At 42.1% G+C, this 21216-nt stretch overlaps 1 protein-coding gene across 2 annotated transcripts in view; it reads right to left on the bottom strand.

Annotated features, from left to right (window-relative positions):
• Positions 1-21216, bottom strand: part of efna3a (ephrin-A3a) — a 175053-nt gene that overhangs the window by 88498 nt on the left and 65339 nt on the right. Inside the window, exon 3 of one of the 2 annotated variants that reach the window (XM_074687439.1) lies at positions 17123-17203. In XM_074687439.1, the coding sequence (XP_074543540.1) occupies positions 17123-17202 (80 nt within the window). In that variant the 5' untranslated portion in view covers position 17203. Of the gene's footprint in view, positions 1-3845; positions 4451-17122; positions 17204-21216 lie in introns of those variants that run through there. The other variant, XM_074687438.1, reaches the window with a different exon arrangement.

Genomic DNA, 21216 nt, shown 5'->3' with positions numbered 1-21216 from the left:
TATGCTCTCTAAAAGTACTTCAGGCACTTCTATGGTGCGATAAATGTGAAAGGATAAATTGAAAGCCGGTGAATAAGATGCATTTGTATGCAAAATTGGCGAGACAGCCTAGAGATGGAGCTGCAGGCAGAGAGACGTGCATGTAATCAGGTATCGAATCCACTTGTCTCCTCTGTGCGCTGTGTTGTGCAGGTGAATGGCGGGCACTATTGTCTCTGAGCATCGGTCCACATCAATGACCCAGCCTCTGTCCACATTAGCACGGATCAACACCCGTGGGTATCATCTCCTCGGGAAGCAGCGGCTACAACACCTTCAGACAAATAACCTCACTTCCATATCCGGTAAAACCCACGCTCCCTTTCACCTGGTCTGACTTCTGGTCAGCTCAATCAATCTTTCAATCCTTCCTTTCCTCTTCTGAAACATCGCTCCACTTTCTACCTCTCTGATGTGTTCTTCTTCCATTGCATCTACCTCTAATCTCCACTCTTTGCATCCTCTTTCCCTCCATCTCCTTCCTGATTTAGTCCCATCCATCACTCAATCCACCCTCCTTTTTCTTCGTTTCTCAGTTACAATTCCATTTACTGCAACTAAATATCCTCAACTTCCCCCGTAGGGTGTGAGGGATCTCCCACAGGGACACACCTCCATCTCTATCTTGCTCTGCACCCACCCCCTCAGACCGACCTGGCGGTTAATGAGCCTGTTGAGTAAGATGGCACCTCGCCTCTACACTGATCACCGGGCCTCTGTACCTCGAAGTCACAGGGAAGCCATTTGTCAAGGTGATCATTTATGTAGTAAAACCTGATGTGTTGTGCAGGGGATTGTTTTGCTTTCTCAATGCAGTCTGGGAGTCTGACGGATACCGTATCAGGTCCAAATCAAGACTGTAATGAGTAGCGCCAAACATGCAGAGCTGTAACTCAACCTCAAACGGCAAAGAAAGACTTTTATCCTGCTGAGTAGGCAGGGGAATGGCGATTTAGTAAAGTGATTTGTGGCACATTTTCAAAACCAATTCCCTGCTATTTCTCCCCTCGACTGTGCAAAGACTTCTTGCTTTGGTGTCCTGCTAGGTTATTAGCATTAGGAGAGATGCAGCGTGTCTTTGGATAGGAGGGGAGACTAGATGGAAGCTGTGGCGTTGTTTTGATCATGCTGACATGGGGTGCCCAATTACAAAGACGTGGCCTGTAGAACTGCTGAGGCCAAACACCTGATGGGAGGAGGTGGCAGGAGCACGGGATGCCGCTTGTGGGTAGGCAAGGCTACCGCAGTGCACCGCTGCTCCCGGGTGCTCTCAAGATGTTCCACATCTCCCCCCTCTAATTGGCAGATGGCCTCAGATGCGAGATGATTTAATGGCCTGCGTGTGTGTTTTTTTTTCTTGCCTCAGTCAGCCATTAGCGGGGACATCTGTAACGAGTTGGCCAGGCGCGCTGCTGAGAGCGGAAGCTGAGAGCAACACTTTCTAATGGGGGGGTAGTGCGATCGTGACGGACTTGGGCGGTAATCAAAGCACTCTGAGCCATTTCTTTGGGTTATGATAATCGAGACATCTCGGTTCAAATTGTCCGTGGCGGAGGAGGAAGCTATAATAAATCGCCTGATGTTGTTTACCTCAGAAAACCTGCAAAGAAAGAATCAAACAGCACAGTATTACTGGATATCATCTGTGTGACAGTGCCCTTTCGCCTCCCAACACACCAGAGCAAGACGTTTCTAACTGAGCCTTATCATAAATTTTCATGGCTGTGGGACAAACAGCTTGGCTTCTGAATGATCCCATTTCTTGCAGCTGTGCCGTAACCATCCGCGCTGAATGCTGTGCTCAAGGGTAAAACATTAAGGCTTCAACCAGAGTTCTTACCCCCAAAGGCCTTCAGTTTATGGCCGTCCACGGCTGCCTTCCTTTTTGCTCCAGAGCTCTGAATCTCCAGAGTTGGGAGAGTCAGGAAGAGGAAGGAGCTGCATTGTTGAGCAAATGAGGCCTTCTGCAGGTTCTCTATGCATAGAGACTGAGTCGTGGTAGAGGTGGCCCTGAGCCTGAGGCCTTTTTTAAAGCTTGATGGCCATCAGTATTCTTACCCTAGCCTCTAAGGATTTGTCTGCTACCTGCAAACTGGGTCAATTTTTGCATTATTTTAGAGATTTGTATCTTACTGTGGAGAAGGGAGAGGGTTTTCGCACACGCAGGCATGAAGACTCGCACCTGCACTCTGTCTTTCTCTCCCTCTTTTTCTCCTTGTTTCCTCACAGTATTCTGAATTCATTAAAATGAGCACATATTTGTCATTTTAACTCACAGATGCCAATCTAAAGCCACTAAATGTGCTAACAAATGACTACATTAGCCATGCTGTGAAATTATTTTGGAGGTAACGCACTAAAAGACTAATTAAAATTGATATATAGGACTACTCCTCATAACAACACATAAAACCTGAGTATTTTGTTGAGCTTAAATGCGAGTTACTCTCAGTGAAAATACTCTTCCCTATTCATGTCAAACTGATGGGATTAACTGCGGTCATAAATTTAAAATAGTTTTGAATGTGGCTCTTTCATTCACACATTAACATTAATGGGGGAGTGACACAGAGCTGCTGCGCCAGCACGACTGTTTCCATCCAGTTTTAAAGCATTTCTCCTGCTGTTTGCCCTGAGGAAACCTTCAAATATTTGACACCCACATACAATCACATAACTTCCATACAATTTCTCATTCTAATCATCTACTGTATGTGAACTGAGAGAGCCTTGGAGGTGAGTGAGGGACCAGGAGCAGATGGGGGGGCGGTAATGAGATGCAGAAAACAGGGAATTGAGGGGGACAGGCCGGCTGGTGGCAGGGAAAAAATAAGAGAGGGGAAGAAAATAACCAAGTATGAGATAGAGAGAGGCGATAGGAGAGGAACTCGCATCTGAGGTGAATACAAATGGACACAGATAGAGGAGGGGAGGGGGGGGGGCAAAGAGGGGAGGTTGTGTGAGGAGAGGAGATAAAAAGAATGTGAGAAAGATGGATTCACTGTTGGCTAATGAGAAGACAAAGGAAGGAGAATCCACATCGATCTCTGCCCCACAGCAAGCCGGCTCTATAGCTCACAGGTAGAGAAAGGGGGAGAGCCTGGGGAAGCTTACCTGAGCTAGGCAACCTTCCTGCTGTAGGAAGACTCCAAGGATTAGCTCTGATATGTGTGTGAATACATTAATATGTGTGGCTCATGAACTTCATTTATATGGAATGTACATTCTAGGGCAGCTTAGGGAAGTTTGAGCTGTATATGATCTGTATCCATGCTGCATTAGAGCAGAACATGATGATGGACACCAGAAAAACTGGAAGCAGGGTAAATGAAAAGATGACTGCTTAAATGAGTCATTATTGTGAAGCAGCAGATGGACTAAATGTGGGATAGAAATCAAATATTTATACGGTAAGCACTCTGCATGCAGGCCAGAAAGGGGGGAACAGTGTAGAAACAGTCTCCCAGTGGAGATGCATTAGTTACTCTAACTGAATAAAGCTTGAGGGGGAAGACATTTTAGAATTTATTTAGAAGATGAAAAGAAGTTTTAATGAGACATTAGGAGCAGATGTCCGTGTGTCGTTTCCTTTTGAAAACTGGGAAATAATTGGCTTGTTTAAGGTTATTTTCTGTGTTTCAGCGGCGCTTCAAAGGCTTAGAGCTGTGAACAAAAGAAACGCGTCGTTGCAGAGGATGACCACTGTCTTCTGAAGCAAGTTACCGACACAGGTGCGCATTGACAAACACAAACACGAGTTAATTTGCAGTAAACACGAGTAGCACTGCCGAAAAGAGGACACTTACAGGAGGTTTGAGCTGTTCCAGTACACCGCATGCCGGTCGCTGGCTCGCGACAGGTGCAAGTTTGAAAGCGCGAGCGTGATGAGGCTGAGAGAAAACGTTGCGAAAGCCATAATCCCTCCGGTGCTTGTCCACCAGCCCTGGGTCCCCTCTCTTCCTTACTTCCTTCAGTCCCAGGTGGCGTGTTGTTCACAACATCCCAGCGGTCAACAAAAAAAGAAAACTCCCTTTAACTTCCCTGTTACCTAACAACGAGGTGGATAGGGTGACTTTTAACAGGTTACGTGTTCTTCATCTCAAATCCCATCGCGACGAGACCCATTTGGACATCATTAGTTCTGTACTTCTGTCTTGCAACCGCTGCGCACTTTCAAGTCACTCACTTCATTTGTTTGGCTTTCACTGAAGAAGAACAAAGGGCAAAATAATAAGGCAAGGAAGGCTCCACATTCACTGACTGGCTGAGCAGAGGTCGGTGTTAGTTGTTCTTCACACAGCTTTAAAGCCGCCGGGTCTCAGTTGAAAGGTTTTGTGTACCTGCCGCTCCTCTCATCATCTTCATCAAGCAGCAGCAGCGGCGGCCACACGCTGCGCTCGCGCACAACGCTACAAGCCCGCCCTCTGATGGAGGAGATGCGCCCACGAGTCCGTCTCCTCTGCTGCCCCGCCCCCTCTAAACATGCAGCGTGTGTGGGTGTGCGTCTGTGTATGTTTGTGTCGGGGTCTGAGTATTTCAGAGACTGCGTGGAGAAAACATTTGCCGCTTTAATATAGAAGTAGTCTTCAAATACCAATTCATTATAAGGGTCAGAGTTTAGGTTTAAGATTCAGATAATTAGGTTAGAGAAAGTGTCTAAACAAGATAGTGTTTCAATTACAACCTAAGTTGGTTTCAAAGTGAAAGGAATGGTTAACTTTATAGATATATCGTATAAAAATCATATACAGTTCTGTTTTATCTGTGAGCAGTCACAGGCTTACTTTGGCTCAAGCATGCAGCCCACTAAAAGGCTTTAAAACATCCCTACCAGCTGCGATATGACTAATTATCACACTGAATCATTATCATAAAGTTAATTACCGGCACACTGTGAAAATATTCTGTTGAAAATTTTTAAAAATGAAGCTGTTTGATATACAAATGGATATCAGCTTTTAAAGGACAAACCACTGTTGTGTTGGTGCAGAGTCCCAGCAATCCCCTGCAGAGGCCAAATTAGGCCCACATTTTTGTCTTGATGAAAAGGTCATTGCACAATCACACAAGTCAAGCTAGTGGCAGAGGACTTAGTTTGGAAAATTTCTTTTTAATGATAGAATGAAACTAATTAGGAGGTAAATATTGCATAGGCGTTATCATTGTCCTCCTTAAACTCATTAAATCATTTATTTCTCTGAACTTAGGCCCCATTTCTTTACATTTTGATGCTTCCAAATTCCAAGGACTGAATTGTTTTTAATTTCTCACATAGAAGACTTCAGTCAGCAGCCTTGACACAGCAGTATGAGCTACCATGTAATCCTTTGGGGCAATTACAGACAGTCAGTGTAAGCCCATAAAAAAGCTTGTTTTTGCTGCTGACAGGCACAAACAATATCAAGGAAAGGATCCTACAGCATTTGATCAGGATGTAAACTCTCACTCAAAGAGGAGTCCTACTCTAGGGGTACTTTCACACCTATGGCGCATTTTCTCTGTTCTCACTCAGATTATAAAATGATCTGTGGTTGTAATTTTCCCTCTGGGTTGTTTTCTAATCACACTGCAATAAGTTGTGGCAAGGCTTTTCTTACATCATTACACAAGAGTCTTCTTTCCCAGACATGTAGGTAAATAAATGCCATCCCTGCTAGTCACGCTTTGAGTTGTGCAAAGCCAGCTTGGCCAACCTCAGCCAGTTAACCCACAAATAAAATGAGAAGTGGGTTGACTTGGAGAAGATGGAATGAGTCATGATCTTTGAGTAGATGACAATATTAGTCAAATCATGGACACCACACTTTCATCAGGCCAAGAAATTCTAACTTCAGGATGAAATTATACGAGACCAGCTTGGAATGAGTCGAGGTTACTGAGGTGAGAAGGGCAGATTTCGTGATTCGACCAAGTGGAAAACTCTGGCTGTGAGGAATGAAGCCAGTGGGGAAGTGCTGACAGCTTCAGCATGAGGTCGCTTGAGGCTGGCACTAAAAGTACCAGGAACCATATTAGCACCAATTCAAAGAGGCCAATTTTTACAGTAAAAATAAACATGTTCACAGCCTCAGTCAACTGTGACCGGACTCATTTAAAGAGGCTATGAGGAGGATCTGTTTTAATTGCACTCCCTCACCACCTTGTGGCTCAAGGCGTGTGTTTGTTATGGAATGAAATGGAGATCAGATAGAAACAATTTTTGTTGTTTAAGAAAACTTTTTCCTGGATACAACGTGCCAAGGTAAGGTATTTAATAGTACAGTTACATAGCGCTACGGTTTGTCAGTTTGAAACGTGACATCAAACAGATGTTGCAGAGCCGGCTATGTGTAACGTTAGTAAATCCTAGTTATCTGTGTCCTGCCAGTTATCTACCAAGCAGTTATCTACCAAGGCTAATTAACCTTTAGCTCAGGCTGTATTACTTTCCTGTTTAGTTTTCTTCTGCTCTTCTATCCATTTTTTGTCTGACAGTAAGGCTCCTATGTCCACCACCACTATAAAATTAGTCACAGAAGTCATTTTTTGCAGAGAAAAACACAGAACTCTGTGTTTTATCTCTTCTCACTACCAAACTTGGTCAGCTGGTGTGGTGTTTTCATAGAGACCTAGATGTGCCATAGATCTGGTCCTGGACAACCCAGACTGGAAGCTAAGACGTAGCAATTTAAAATAACCTGTAACCAGCAATATGGGCGCTGATAATCTCTTTCAAAAGAGTGGATTACAATCAGGCATATATCTGAAAGGGAGCCTTTTTCAAGATTACTTTCAAACTCCTCACAGCCCCTTTAAATACAACCAATCATAGGCTTCAAATCTAGACGTGAACATATGAGACTAGCTTGAAGAGAGTGGAAGTTCCAGTGGTGGCTTTGTTTCAATCCCTTGTTAAACCCTTGGGTGTTTTTGAGTCCTAAAATGTTGCTACAGCTAGCTCCAACTCTTCTGCTAATGTTTAATTGGATGAAGACAATGAGTGCCATTAGTTTATCGCTAATCTCATGCTAACTATCAGTTGTTATCTAAACTGCCAGGGAGCTTTGTTATTGAATCTAATGCTTCTAGCTTACTGCTGATAGTGTGTTGAGTTTCACTGCAAACGAACAGATCCAGGGTTCAACTGAAGGCAAGTTGAGACTGGCCCTTCCAGGTGGTCTCCGGTGCTTCTTTTGTGTCATATCCAAGGCTGATTCCTGTGTTCACAAATGTGAAAATAACCAGGGCTAAGGGGGGAAACTGGCAGCTATTCCGAACGATCCAGGTGTGAAAACACCTTTAGGGTTTGTGTTGAGGAGACTTTTCACCAAGAGAAGGTGGTGGCCCTGGTTGTCAGAGAAAGACGGATATCCTCCTTTATTATTGTCAGGCTATGATTGGTCAACCTGCTGTGTGTCATGTTCTTTGTCCAGGCAACAAGTCAACAAGACTGAGCATCCAAGACTTGTTTTCTGTGCACATAAAAAGAACACTGGTTTCTATGCAACTGGGATCTGGGTTCAGGATAAAAACACCTTGTGTGATGATTAGTCACAGATTTGGGGCTTTTCTCTAAACATTCAGGGCGTAAGCCTCGTGAGCCCACCCCTGGCATCATGCCTGTCTGATCTAAGCCTCAATCTGGATGCTGGAATATAGTATGCACGATAAAAGCATAACATTATATCTTTACGCACATTGTTTGTGTCATCTCTAATTGAAAAAAAATCTTTAGGTGTTTGGTTAAAGGACTTAAAAAAATGAGGCTATTTTAGTTTCACCTTTTAACGAGGGTTGAGGGTTAAGATTAGAATTATGGTTCAGATTAAAAATTTAATAGAGCCAGAGAATGGTCATCAGAAGTGTAGTAATAACACACATGTTGGAGTAATTATGTGAGAGTGTGTGTCTGTGTGTGAGTGTCTTTAACACCGAAATTCAGACTGTGGGGAAGTGTAAAATTTTTAAGACTTTAATTAACCTGTTTAATTTTGCCGGTGGTGGTTTAACCACTCTATCTAGCCTAACAGCAGCACGCTGTATTAATGGCTCAGTTAATTCCAAATATTAAGCATTAGCCTTGGTTTGATTAACTCTTCCAATTTCATATCTCATAATAGCGTCCTTTTTTCAGAGGGGATATCAGTGACATTCACACCCATAAACGTGCTCGTAGAGACTGTTGCTGAAACTTTAGCGGGGTGATCCAAACATTAATCTGAATGACCTCCAGTGACGAATGAACGTTCATTACACTTCTCAGCAGACTCCCTGAAGGTCAGAGCCACACTTCTTTTTGAGAGCAGAAGAAGAAGCAGCAGTGTTGGTGGTGGTTGTAGATCCGCTGCCTGCTCCTGGCTCTCATTCATACACACTGTCTGCCTCGTTTGCTCCCGTTTGCTCTCACTCACTCCCTGCTTCTCTGTTGTTTTTGTCAGGGATGACGCCTCTCTTAGGTGCCCTCCAGGCATGTTGCCGTGGCGACCAGAGTAAAGGGGTGGATGAAAGCGTGAGTACCATCACTTTTTTTTTTTCTCCCCCTCCCAACTCTGTCCCACCACCTATCTGTGTGGCTCCACTGGATGACTCGCCTCCATCCGCTCCACATGACATTTGTCATCCTTTTGTCGCCTCTCGTGCACTCAGGAGGAAAGTGCCGCACATCAGGAGCATATTCTGCCATTTCTTCATAAACTGATGATCTCTCGCCTCCCGTTGCGCACACCGACCATGCAGTGCCAATAAAAGTGAGATGGAAATATAGAGAGTGACATTTAATATGTTTCCTGGACTCCTCTCACCCGTCAGAGCCACAGATGCATATTTATGACCCGCTTTATGTGCATGAGTGTGTATTCTGCTCATGTGACTGAATGAGCGAAGCTTCCCATGTCATAAGTTATTGAACACATTTGTTCTTCCGACTTTGCACCATGAGATGCACTGTTTATGAATGCTTATTGCCTCCCGCAGCTTCTGCAGCTGCACACATTTTGCTACAGGCGCTGGTATAGAAACAGTAACCATGGTTGTTACCTTGACTCTGACTCTGTTTGTGATTAATTCATGAACAGCAGCTATGGGCATATTGATTATTCAGATAATTTGCTATCATCAATCAGACTCAACACTTTTATATATCCTTGTAGAGCTGCTATTGATTCCCTCCCAACTTCATTCCTGGTGTAAGCAATATTCCAGCAGCTAATGTGTGGGTTTCTTCCTCAGCGGGATTTCTCTATTCTTACTCTCCTGACTCTGTTCTGCGCTTTCTCTAATTTCCTGCATCTGTTCCTATCTTCACTGTGTCTCATTTTAGAGCAGCTTTAATATTGATGGATTAAACTGAGGCTGCCTTGATTGAGTTTAATGTCCAGTGGCGGTGTCAGTAAACAAAATTTATTTGATTAATCAGTTAATCAAGTGAAATGTCAAACTTTGAATATAAAACAACTCTGTCAGCGTCTCTGTGTTAAAAGCAGCTTCTTCTCGATTATTGTTGGCAAACAAACACCCCTGTGTGAGAATGAGAGTGTGTAAAAGCTAGAGTGGCTCTAACGTCAATGCCAGTATACTATTACCCAAAGCTGGTATCAATTTCTGCTTTACACATGCTCAAATCAGGTAACACTGAGTTAACGACAGTCAATACTTGGGTCTAATATTTGTCACCAAATAGCTCCAAGATATGGTTACAGTATCACACTTTTGCCTATGAACTAAAAAATGAATAAACAAGGACTTGCTGACATACCATCATTCTTTTCTAATAATAATCAAAGCTGTTTGTGTTCTTGTCCCCAGCCCCATGACAGAAACTTCTTATCAGACAGAAATTCAACATCTTCCTCTCTGAGTGTAATTCAGCATTTTAAGTATTTTAGTCAAAATCATTGAAACTCTAAGAATTGTAGCAACACATTGTCATAAAGGCTAGCTAGCTAGTTGGTTACAGAGTAATCCTTTGCTGCTGTCAACACACAAAACTCTCAAAAACTAGACAACACTTCCAATGTTATCTGCGTATGAGGATACAAACAGCGAAGCTCACTTTTCAGACTTGATTTTGGCATAAAGTTTTGAGAAAAAAAAAGTCAGGTGAGCTGGTGTGGATATTAAACTTTTGAAGCCCAACAGTGCCTTACAAACATGCATCCGAATGTGGGCATTAATGAAGTCAGCCTCAGGTGGACACTGAAAGACCTGCATTATTTTGTTTTTGTTGTGTTTCATTTTTTTGTTGGTTTCTTTTTTATGCTTTTATCTGGAGAGGACTAGACAGTTGACAAAGCAGGACACAGGGTGAGACTTGCAGGAAAAGTGCCATATTTAGGGTGGACTACCGAGGGCTAGCCTCATGGGGCTCGCAATCCAAACCCAAATCACTAGACCATACTAGGGACTGCAGTTTTAACACTTGTGCATAAGGCCCCATTTACACAACATTTAATCAAAAAACATTGAAATGCAGAGAAAAAAAATCTGCGTTGCCACAGAAACGCCAAGGGATTAAAAACGCTGTAGTAAGCATGTCAGGCCTGTAGTTGCCGTTGTAACTGTTCTATCCTGAAGCGGCTTTTGGTAGATCTCCACCGAAGTAGAGTTGGGGGATCATCTGGTGTATGTAGTAGGACACCGTAGTCCTCAACAGTAGCCACATTTCCACCAAGCAGACCGGCTCAGTTCGTCTCGGTACGGCGCACATTTTGTGGCGTTTCCACTGACAGGACAGATCCCCAAATAACCAAGATGAGCTGTCTCACTTTTTGGGACCCTTTTGTATGGGTCCCAGACCGAACTGACTGCTCTCAGAAGGTGGAGTTTGAGGAGGGGTACCTTCTACATCTGAAATGATACGGTACTGATGCCCGGTACCTGGCAATAGGTTTCGGTATTTTTTTTTTGTGTTTATGTGGTAAAAATATTAATCTTTTTGGTGATATATTTTTTTTTCAATTTAGCATATTTATTCTTTAATATATAACCTTGTAATGCTGTGCTCATGTCCAGCATGGAAAATCACCTTCTCTTCCACTCCCTCACAGTCACAAGGATGTGTTTAGGTACCTAAACATGGAACCTTTTGATTTTTCATGAATCGGGACCCAGTACTTTTGATAGAATTCGGTCAGTACCTATAAAAGTAACAAATTCGGAACCGAACCAGACTGCTCGGTGGAAACGCAGCTAGTGGCAACAACGATACTGATGGTACTGTTGCACAAAGCGGGGCGTGACGTCAGCATGTCCACTGAAAACACCGGCTTACTGTTTACTTGGCATCAGTGCAGCGTTTCAGAAAAATCACGCTCTGGAGGTGGTTTTCAAAAGGTTGCTAAAAGTTGGCTAAAACACTGTTTCCATGTGAACGCAAGGCCGAAATGCAACAAAACTTTTGCAATTCACCCTTAAAACGTTGCCCGGTCAACGGCCCCTAAATTTCATTTTTGCAATCAGATGTTACTGCTTAAAATCATCCAAGGTTAAGAAGAGAAGAGATTTCAAGATGAAAACAGCTAATATACGTACATGTGTTCATGCAGAGCGTTAGTCTCTGTTGTTTTGTCCACCATGTTGTAAACATTGCACTGAGGCTTATGTAGCTTTGTTTAATGTCATCTCCCGCTTGATGAGACTCGTCACATCATCATCCTGCAGGTTCAATGGGGGAAAAGTCATGCACTGAAGGATGAGTTGTGTAAACTAGTAACATTCAAGAATTTTGAGGGATGGAGTTCCAACTAAACTATCCTCTAACAATGAAAACAACTGCGGTATGGTGCTCGCAGTGAGTGCAGTGCTAATCAAAGCCAGAAAAATGTCAGCAGTCTGTGTTCTTCTTCCAATATTTTGTGTATTTGTTTTGTTTTATCATGTTGACGCTCTCTTCTCCTTATTTCTTTTATATGGTGTGAATTTGCATTTGCTGTCTCTTGAATATCCTTTTAGTTAGAGATGGTTGAAAGAGACATGAATTAAAAAAGCTTTAAAGAGTAAAAAAACAGAGGAAGACCAAGAGGTAACCTGGGGGCAGAGATGGATGGAGGCGGACAGAAGAAATAAAACAGCAAGGATCGAGGGAGAGGTAAAAAAATCTTAAGGTGACTAAAGTACAAACATGGGGAAGATGAAGTGGGAGACATGGAGGCATTAGCTAAGTAGAGAAAGGCCAACAGTGTTTTTGTAATGGCCTGGTGCTGAGGAGAGTCCTGCCCTGAGCTCCAGGTGGGCCTTCGTCGTTTTGTCCCCTCGAGTGTGGTGCTTAACCTGCCTCGCTTCAGTAAGTACCCAGCTGTGCAAATGGCTAATGTGATTGTGAAGATATAAGCCCAGGATAATGGCATCTGCCAAGCAATCAAGGACAATGTTCCTCGGCATCAGGCAGTGATGAAAAGGGAGCGCCGGGAAATGGATGCTCGGATGAGGGCTGAGCCTTTGGGGAAGGGGAGTGATGTGTTGGTAAATGGTCGTAAAAGGACACAGGGTTGGAAGAGCAAGAAGATGAAGTGCGAGGACAATCTGTTTAGAGGAATAGATAGAAATTAGATGGGAAAATAATGTTAGAATTCAATTGGAATGGATTAAGAGCATGGCTCTTCATAATAAATCAAAACACGGTCATCAGATAAGGGCGCTGAGAACAGGCGTGGAAAAAGACAGAGTAGCAGGGTTTTTTATTGTTTTCTTGGACAGCTTGAGCTGGTGTGGTAACAGTCGGGGTGTTATACCAGTAATACTGTTGTATCAAAAAGATTAAACAAAAATCACACTAACTTGGTTTTCAATCCAGTGATTAATGATATTTGATATGCTTTGTACCATCTACACCATCTGAAGCGCTCATCCTTTTCAGGAGGGATGAAGCTGATCCCAGCTGACACTGGGCCAGAGTCAGGGTATACCTTTGATAGGTCGCCACTCAATCATAGAGATTATAAAGACACAGTATGCACATTCACAGCTATAGGGAAAATTAGGAGTAACAGATTAACCATTCACGCTTGGGGTGACAGGAAGCAGAAGAACCTGGGTTTCAGAGAGGACCAGTGCAAGCACTTGGTCATGCAAACAGGAAACTTTTTGCTGTCAGACACTCAGTTTTTCTTAAAGGGGCTGTGGGGAGTTTGAAAGTGATCTTGCAAAAAGTCTCTCTACTAGATATATGCCTGATCGTAATGCACACTTAAAAATGAGATTACCAGTGCCAATATTGCAGGTTACAGTTTATTTTAAATTGCTACTTCCTAGGTTCCTGTTTGGGTCAACCAGGACCAGATTAATTTACAGCACATCTAGGTCTCTATGACAACACCACACCAACTTATGAAGTTTAGTAGTGAGAAGAAATAAAACATAGAGATCTGTTTTCTTCTCCGCTAAAAATGACTAACTTAAGGACACAGGAGTCTAACTCTCAGACAGAAAATGAACAGAAGAGCAGAAGAAAGCTAAACAGAAGAGTGATAAAGCCCGAGCTAAAGGCTAATTAGCCACTCTATAACACAATGGCGAAACTGTTAGCTATAATGTTCATTCCAACCCACATGCAGCAGTTATCCTGCAGTGGTGTGTTCTAACATAAAATGAAGAGTGAATTAACGTTAGCTCTGCTTGGTAGATGACTGGCAGGACATAGCTAACCAGGGTTTACTGACGTTGCACATTACAGACATGTCTTAGAGCACTGGACTGCCAGCTGCAGTGAATATAGACACCGACTTAACGACTTACAAACTGACAGTGTTTACTTTTTTTAGGCAGTAGCCTACATATTCGTCTGAGACCGGGCCAACATATAGCTGGCTGCTACAATGTCCATCATGTTTCAAACCATAACGCTATGTAACTGTACTGATAAATACCTTACCTCAGCGCTTTGTATCCAGTAAAAGAAATTTACAACAGTGTGCAGAGACTCTGGGCCACAAGGTGGCGAGGGAGTGCAATTAAAACAGATCCTCCTCAAAGCATCTTTAACTGTGACAAAACTGTTTCCAGGAAATTAACAGGCAATCGATAAAAAGTCCAGCTATGTTTAAAACTAAGAAACAAACTGCTCCAACATCAACAGTGCTTGTTTTTGAGCATACAAAGAGCGAATGATATGGTTAACTTTTCACTTTATGGTTGGAGTTGTACGATGTACCAGTAGCTGCTAGTATCTGCATGAGGCTCTAAGGTCTTCAACTCAATGTAATCAGACACCAAGAGAAAATGTTTTGTTTCGCTTTTTTTTTTTTTTTTTTGTTAAGGAAGTAGGACAACATTTTTTTTTCTTTGTTGCACTGTTTTCATCATAAAGTTTAACTCTACTACAGCCAAAAATCCAAACTACTTGATCCTACTATCGCTCCAGAAGTTAATCTTTTAGCCCATTTGACCAATCAGGGAAAATCTCTATCCTGGGGTTTTTGGGTAAGTGTTGACTCTCATGCTTACTGCCTCTAAACAGGCTTAAAGCTGGAAGTAACTGCGGAAGTAAAACATGACAAAGCAATACGATAAAGTGCCAATTCATCCACAGCTTAAGTGAAACAATAGTGACACCAAGGGGAAAAATCACCATATTCCACACATTGTGCGTTGTTATTTTAGCCTTATTGTGTTATTATGTAGAATAAACTACCTCAGAAAACAAAGGCATGAGTACAGATCAAAGAATCAATCTGTTTTTAACTGGTGAAGAACAATCTGCCGACAAAACAGCCTGCAAAAACCTGCTTCTTCTCATCCTCATTGTTCAGACCAATCAAACATGACCTCTCACAAAGGAATTTACACCAACTCTGAGCTAGATGTAAGATCTAAATTGTAACTTATGCTAAATTACATTCAACTTAGACTGTTTGAATTCACGACCTTTGGGACCTTCTTAACCCTCTTCCAAAAGCTTCTAGAAGAATCTACAGCTTTTATATCTTCTTCTGATAAATAATCAAAAAGAAAACATCCTCTTCTGCAGAACCTGTTGACCATGGTTCAGAGGAAAATTAATTCCTCCCTCATATCTAGAAAAATTTTATCAAAGCTTCCTTTGGTCTAGCTTACAAGAAATGCTTTAATATGACGGGAATAAAAAAAAAATTGTAGCAGAAGCTGACTTTATAACATGACAGAAGGTCATTCAGGCTTTCAAAATGCAGAAAATGAGCCACCCCAAAAATATGAATAAGTCAAAGGAGGCCCTTGACCGTGTTTCTCAAATCTTAGCTTCATTGTGTTGCATGATTACACTTTTTGGCCTTTATTTTGTTGTGAGTGTTGCAGGATCACTTTAAACTCTTCAAAAATTAAACATACCACTTTTCAAGATGTTTTGAAAAGTCTTGTTTCTTTGTTAGGCCCAGGAATCCACTTCAAACATAAACCTCTTAACTACACCCAAAGTGGCTCAGACAGTGGAGAACAGCTCATTCAGTACACGTCAGGTCAGCCTAATGCATATGACGGCCTCTACACGGAGAACCGAGAGGCACTCAGAGGGTTAGGAAGGTGGAGGGGTGTCGAATGATAGAAAATTATGTTTTGACAGTCGGTAGGTGGTAGGGCAAGGGGAACGCCAAGAATAGATGCACTTCCAATGGCATGAAATATTGAGGAGAGGAGAGAGAAAACATGAGCGCAGCAGCATGTGTCTGATGAGCAAACAAAAAGGAGACTGAATTATTAGCATGACTGTTAGAGGAGGGAACATTTTTCCAGGGCACAGAACCATCAAAAAGCTGAAACAGAACAATGCAGAACATTTGTGCTTTCGGAGTGACTCAGAAATACAAAAAGACTCAGAAGTGATGTAGAAGTTGTAGCAGTGTCAAAAAAGTTGACCTAGAAAAATGAACTCCAAAGGCTTCGGAAGAAATAAACTGTTGATGCTACTATATCCCTGTTTTTCAGTCATACATTTGTGCCCGTTAAGATTTAAAAGGATGAAAACTAAAGAGGTGACAGAGGCTTTAATCAAAGCAACACCATCAATGAGGGTTTTCATTTTAAATTTCATAGCAGTGATAGAAACAGGCTCGGTTTAAAGTTTTAATGCATTTTTTCAAAACATTTTTAGACCAAACTGGAACATTTACTTCTGTAACATTTTTAATCTCACACATATCATCACAGACATTAAAGTTGTACCTCATACACATTGAAGCTAAAATGACTGGATTCTACTGCTTCACAGAGACAAATAAAAAACTTACTAGCCAGCAAGAGGATTCAAACCAGCAACCATCCACAAAACATACAGCCTCTCACTCTCATCGACTATAGAGCTTTAATTATCAGCATCCTGGACTCTTCCTTAGTTGAAGCTATCCTCATTAGAAACTTCCCAAAATGAAAAACTTGTTGCCAAGTGTGTCTTCACTGAAGCGGTGTCGTAGATATTAGGTGAATACAGTTTTTCGGGCATTGAAAACGCCCACACAAGCTTGACGCTACAACATCTGACAAGAACCAGTATTGACAAACATAATATCAAACTAAGAGTTATAAGAGTCACAAAATAAGCCAAGGGAATCAGAAAGACAGGAGGTGATATTTATCGTACACTGCTTTCTGTTTGGTGAGAGAGTTTTCCCCTCGCTTGGGCCTGCTCTTAGTGAAGCTCTGAGGATTGGTTTTCGTACGAAAAAGCAAACAACAGCTGAGTCAATAACCAGGCTGGAATCAGCAGCCTCCACTGACCACAGGACAGGCATCGATCGAGGATGCAATTAAGTAAGCATCTGAATGTATTCAAAAAGGATTGTTTCTCTCCTCACGCTCTTTCCTCCTCTCTATTTGTCCTGGTCGGTATTTAAAGGTAGCATCCCTGAAGTCCTTAAAGTAAGAGATAATGTACAGTGAGGGGTGTGTAGAACAAGGGTCTGTAATCAGTTCTGTGCCCACAGTAACAACCTGTGCGTCATAGCAACAGCCTGCTTTAAAGAGGGGTATTATTCCCTCACATATTTTTAAACATGAATATGACGTAACAAAGAGCTGCAGGTGGTGCAGCCGTTAGCACCATTGCCTCACAGTAAGAGGGTCACTAGTTTGGCAGGTGTTCACTTTGTGTTCAGCTTGTGTTCATCATGTGTTTGGTGAATGTTCGACGCGAGCGCACCTTGAACACAGCCTGAGGGCTCCATGAGTGTTTGGGATGACGGCTGAAATACACCAGATGCATCTGCAGTGCATCTCCATTCTGTAACGGCAAACAGATCAAATAAGTTTCCATTCAAGTCAATGTGTCAACTTACACTGGTTCCATTTGGTTGCAGTACTACGTGGCTAGCCCGTCATGCCGCAGGTAATACACTGCTGTCCTACTTTTGAAGGATGTGGAGCTGTGATGCATAAATCCAATGTAGGGAAGGTCAAGTAGGACAGGAAGTTGTGACGGAAAACTACCTTAAAATACCCAGTGACTTTCAAAATAATGCGGACCATGTTCATATTTCGCTTGACTTATAACAACAAACAGACACAACAAGCTGAGCCAGACCAGGAGTCAACAGGTTTGAGGTTTTACAGCCCGACATGAATGAAGAGAGACTCCTCAGTCTCGTGACTTCAGCTGTCCGTTAGTCATGCAGCTTACTGGACTGAACAATAGACTATAAAAAAATGGACGTCACCTTGCTCGGTTCGAACTGAGGTCACCACAAAAACTGCTCCCCCTAGTGGCTGGCTGCGGTATAGGTAAAAAAAATCTGGCTATGTGGTCGTTCTAGATGGGCCGTAGTCAAACTTTAGAAAATAAATCTTCCTCGTATAATGTTTCTCACATCTGATTGTTGTGGTGATTTGAAGATATCATTTGACTGCCTTGTATTCAAGTCCTCTTTTTTCTGAAAACTTTCGTTTTTACTAGTTATTAGAGGTTAAAAACAAGGCTTTACATCAAGTTTAACAATAATTGTAATCTGCTGTTTTTGTGTATTTTTTTCTGGGATTTTAAAATGTGTTGGGTGGGTAGAGTCAAGAAGAGGTTAGACTCTTGAAAGAAAAAAATACTTATTATTTTTGTCACCTGGCTCAACTCAGATTCTCTTTGTGTCCTTAATAGTCTTTACTGTGCAGACTCTGGTTACATTACAGTTGCAAAAACCGGCACCTGTGTTGGGGGTATTTTGGCTTCAAAACCGTACAATGGTAAATGGCGGAGCCACGCTGTCCACTCTTAATACAGTCTATGGACTGAACATGCAGCCGGTGTAAGTTGACAAACGCAGTCAAGATGCAGCGCAACGGAGTCACACTGTAGACGTACCTAGCGTATGTCAGATGTGAGCGTTCAGCATAAGTGTTTGGCGTGTGTTCTGCGTGAGTGTGGCGTGGGTATGTAAAGGTTGTCCATCTCTGTCTAACAGTCCTGTGATTTACAGTCCAATATGTAACCTGTTTATTGCCCCTTTTTTTTTTTAAACACTTGTGATTTTTTTTATTCTGAAAATCATGCGAAGCTACCATAAGCAGGGGTGGATTAATGCACAGGCTCACCTAGGCTGCAGCCTAGGGGCCCCATGTGTAGAGGGGGCCCTCTGATTGGGAAGACTTTTTTTAAAAAATTCAAATACATTGCCTATCTAATCACCAGGTGCCCATACGACCACAGTCAATGGTCAAATTTGTTAATTTGCATCACAGCTAGCCGTGGTGCTGTCACCTAGTTACCAAGTCTGCTTTTTTCAGTGACTCTGAGTTGCAGGCTGTAAGTATTTGGGCTTGATTTCTAAAGTGTAGTTGCTCGTTTGGGCTTGATTTGTTGCCTGTATGATCCTGCCTGATTCGCAACTCTTCACAACAATAAGAAACATTTTTTAATATTTATTTAATCTAATCATTTTTATTATTTCAATTTCTTTTTTTTTTAATGAAAATTTTATCTTTTAAAGTTTTTTTTTATGTTGACTGTGTTTACTACCAATTTACCCCAAACAAAAATACATATTGTTACTGATATCAAGAGGTCTATGGTTTACACAGTGTGGTAAGTCACCTGTTGGGCTTGTTTTGGGCTTGTTTCCTCAGAGCTGGTCGGTTGTTTCTGTCATAAGATCTGGCAACACTACCTGGAGTGTGTGCCTATGGGACAGCATGATTTATAAGGGGGGCCCCATAGATAGCACAGCCTAGGGGCCCATGACTACCTTTATCCTCCTCTGGCAATAGGAATACAAAAAAGATAAAATACAGCATTTTAAAGATGTAAAATACCTCCTTTAAAGAAATAACAGACCCTACAATGCCTTAATTGACCACTCAGAATCATGAGCTCCCACAGATGTGTAGTAGCTACCAGTAATTGTGAAGAAGGTTGATTTCACCGGTTTACACAGCTCTCTCACACACTCTTCTCAAACTTAATGTCACATCCTGAATGACAAAATTTGCACTAAGCATCTCATCCATGTGTTTCCCTGCAGCTTTAATGAGAAGCAGTGGAGGTAGAAGTGCAGACTGGCAGAGAGGACTGGCTGGCAGTGTGAATCAGAGTCAAAAGGCAGCGTTAGTCATTGCCATCACAGCCTCAGGGGTTGGCTGTATCCTGCATGTACAGACCTCATAATATGTGAGGAGAACAGTTATTATTAGCGTGGAAATGACTCGCAATATGCTGTAATGGCTTGTACAGTACACCCAGCTCAAACACTCCGATCAATGTGTGACCACTTAGCCCTCTCAGCCTTGTTATCCCTTGTCTCTAAATTGAGACTTGGCTCTGTGTTGTCAAACAATGAAGATCTTCACGCCCTGCCTCCACTCACCTGTCCATCTATCCTTCATCCAAAAATATACAGCCACGCTAAACCTGCTGCGTCCTCAGCTCGACAGCTATTTTTCGCCTCCTCTGTAAATGTTAGGTCGAAAGTTCACTTTGAAATAATGGAGCATGTGACCTTTTTCTCCGCCAGCAGAAGATATTGCTCCCGAGGAATTGGAGCATTTTGGATGAGAGGGTGCGCTGAGGAGGGGAGGGTGCAGCAAAAAGCCCCGAGGGAGAAGGAGAAATGTCACAATCACTACCAGAGCAAGGCCTGCCATGGACATCAACCTTTGCCTGTGTGCTTTCTGCAGAGGGGAAAAAACCCACAGCTGCCTGATTATTGCTTTACATAAGGGAACAGGACACAGATTTCCAATACGATAAAGAGGAAGACAAACTGATTACTGTGGAAGATGAGGCTCTACATTCATCACAAAATGATGGTTTGACCATTTATAGAGAGCAGAAAATGACGTTTACAGCACACCAGCCTGATAAAGGCTATCGTTCATGAGCATGCATGTTCTATAGAGGACTGCTATCTCTCCATGGTCCACATGCAGGAAGTCAGTGAGGCTCAGCTTTGCTTCATACCAATTATTCTGACCTCCTGCCACAGTGTATTATACTCACCTTGTGGCAGCTCTGAACAAAATGGATCATATAATACTCCTGAGCAAATCTGAGATCAATTTCTAGGTTAAAATATAGAGGGAAATGTGACTCAAAAATGACAATTGTGGAAGAAGTGTGAAGATATAAATATAATCATCTGGAGTTAAAAAAGGAATTTAAAAAAGGCATCTTGAGTTTGAATTAAAGCCAGAACTGAAATTAGTCCACTGTAATGTTTCAGCTCGTAATCTGATGATGGAAAATGAACTCCCATAGCTGCAGCACATGGGGTCAAGCAGTTCAAACCTGCACTCCATGTACATACAATTCACAGTCATGTGTCTACTATGGATTTTTTACTGCAGTGGATTGCATAAGAAGTGGTGTTCCATGATGATCCTGGTTTACTGTGTTTTATCCCAGTTTAGTTCTTATATTTAAATCAGACGTTTTTTGATAAGTCTGGTTGCTTTTATGTCGGACAACCATAATTTTGATAATGGTATTCCACAGGGAAGTGTTCTTGGGCCTTTTTTTATTTTTACTTTACATGCTTCTGTTACTGCACCTTACCATGTCAGTTATCATTTATTTGTCCATGACATACAACTCTGCAAATCCACCCCATCACAAGACCTAAAAGCATTTCAGTCTATCTCTTATTCCTTGTTTCACAGAAATTGATTGAAGAAAGAGCTTTTCAAAACGTCACAAACCTGGGAGTGATTGCAGATTCAGAATTAAATGTCAATTCTCATTTTAATAAGGTCATAATGTCTCCTATGCTTCCCTGTACTATCACAGCAAAAAAAAAAAGTATTTAAAAAGAAGTT

Source organism: Halichoeres trimaculatus, unplaced genomic scaffold, assembly GCF_033239565.1.
Source record: "Halichoeres trimaculatus isolate MK-OKI-2021-1 unplaced genomic scaffold, fHalTri1.1 fHalTri1_scaffold_14, whole genome shotgun sequence".
Lineage (NCBI taxonomy): Eukaryota > Metazoa > Chordata > Actinopteri > Labriformes > Labridae > Halichoeres > Halichoeres trimaculatus.
Note: the sequence above shows the minus strand (reverse complement) of the source record. Positions and strands in the feature narration are given on the sequence as shown.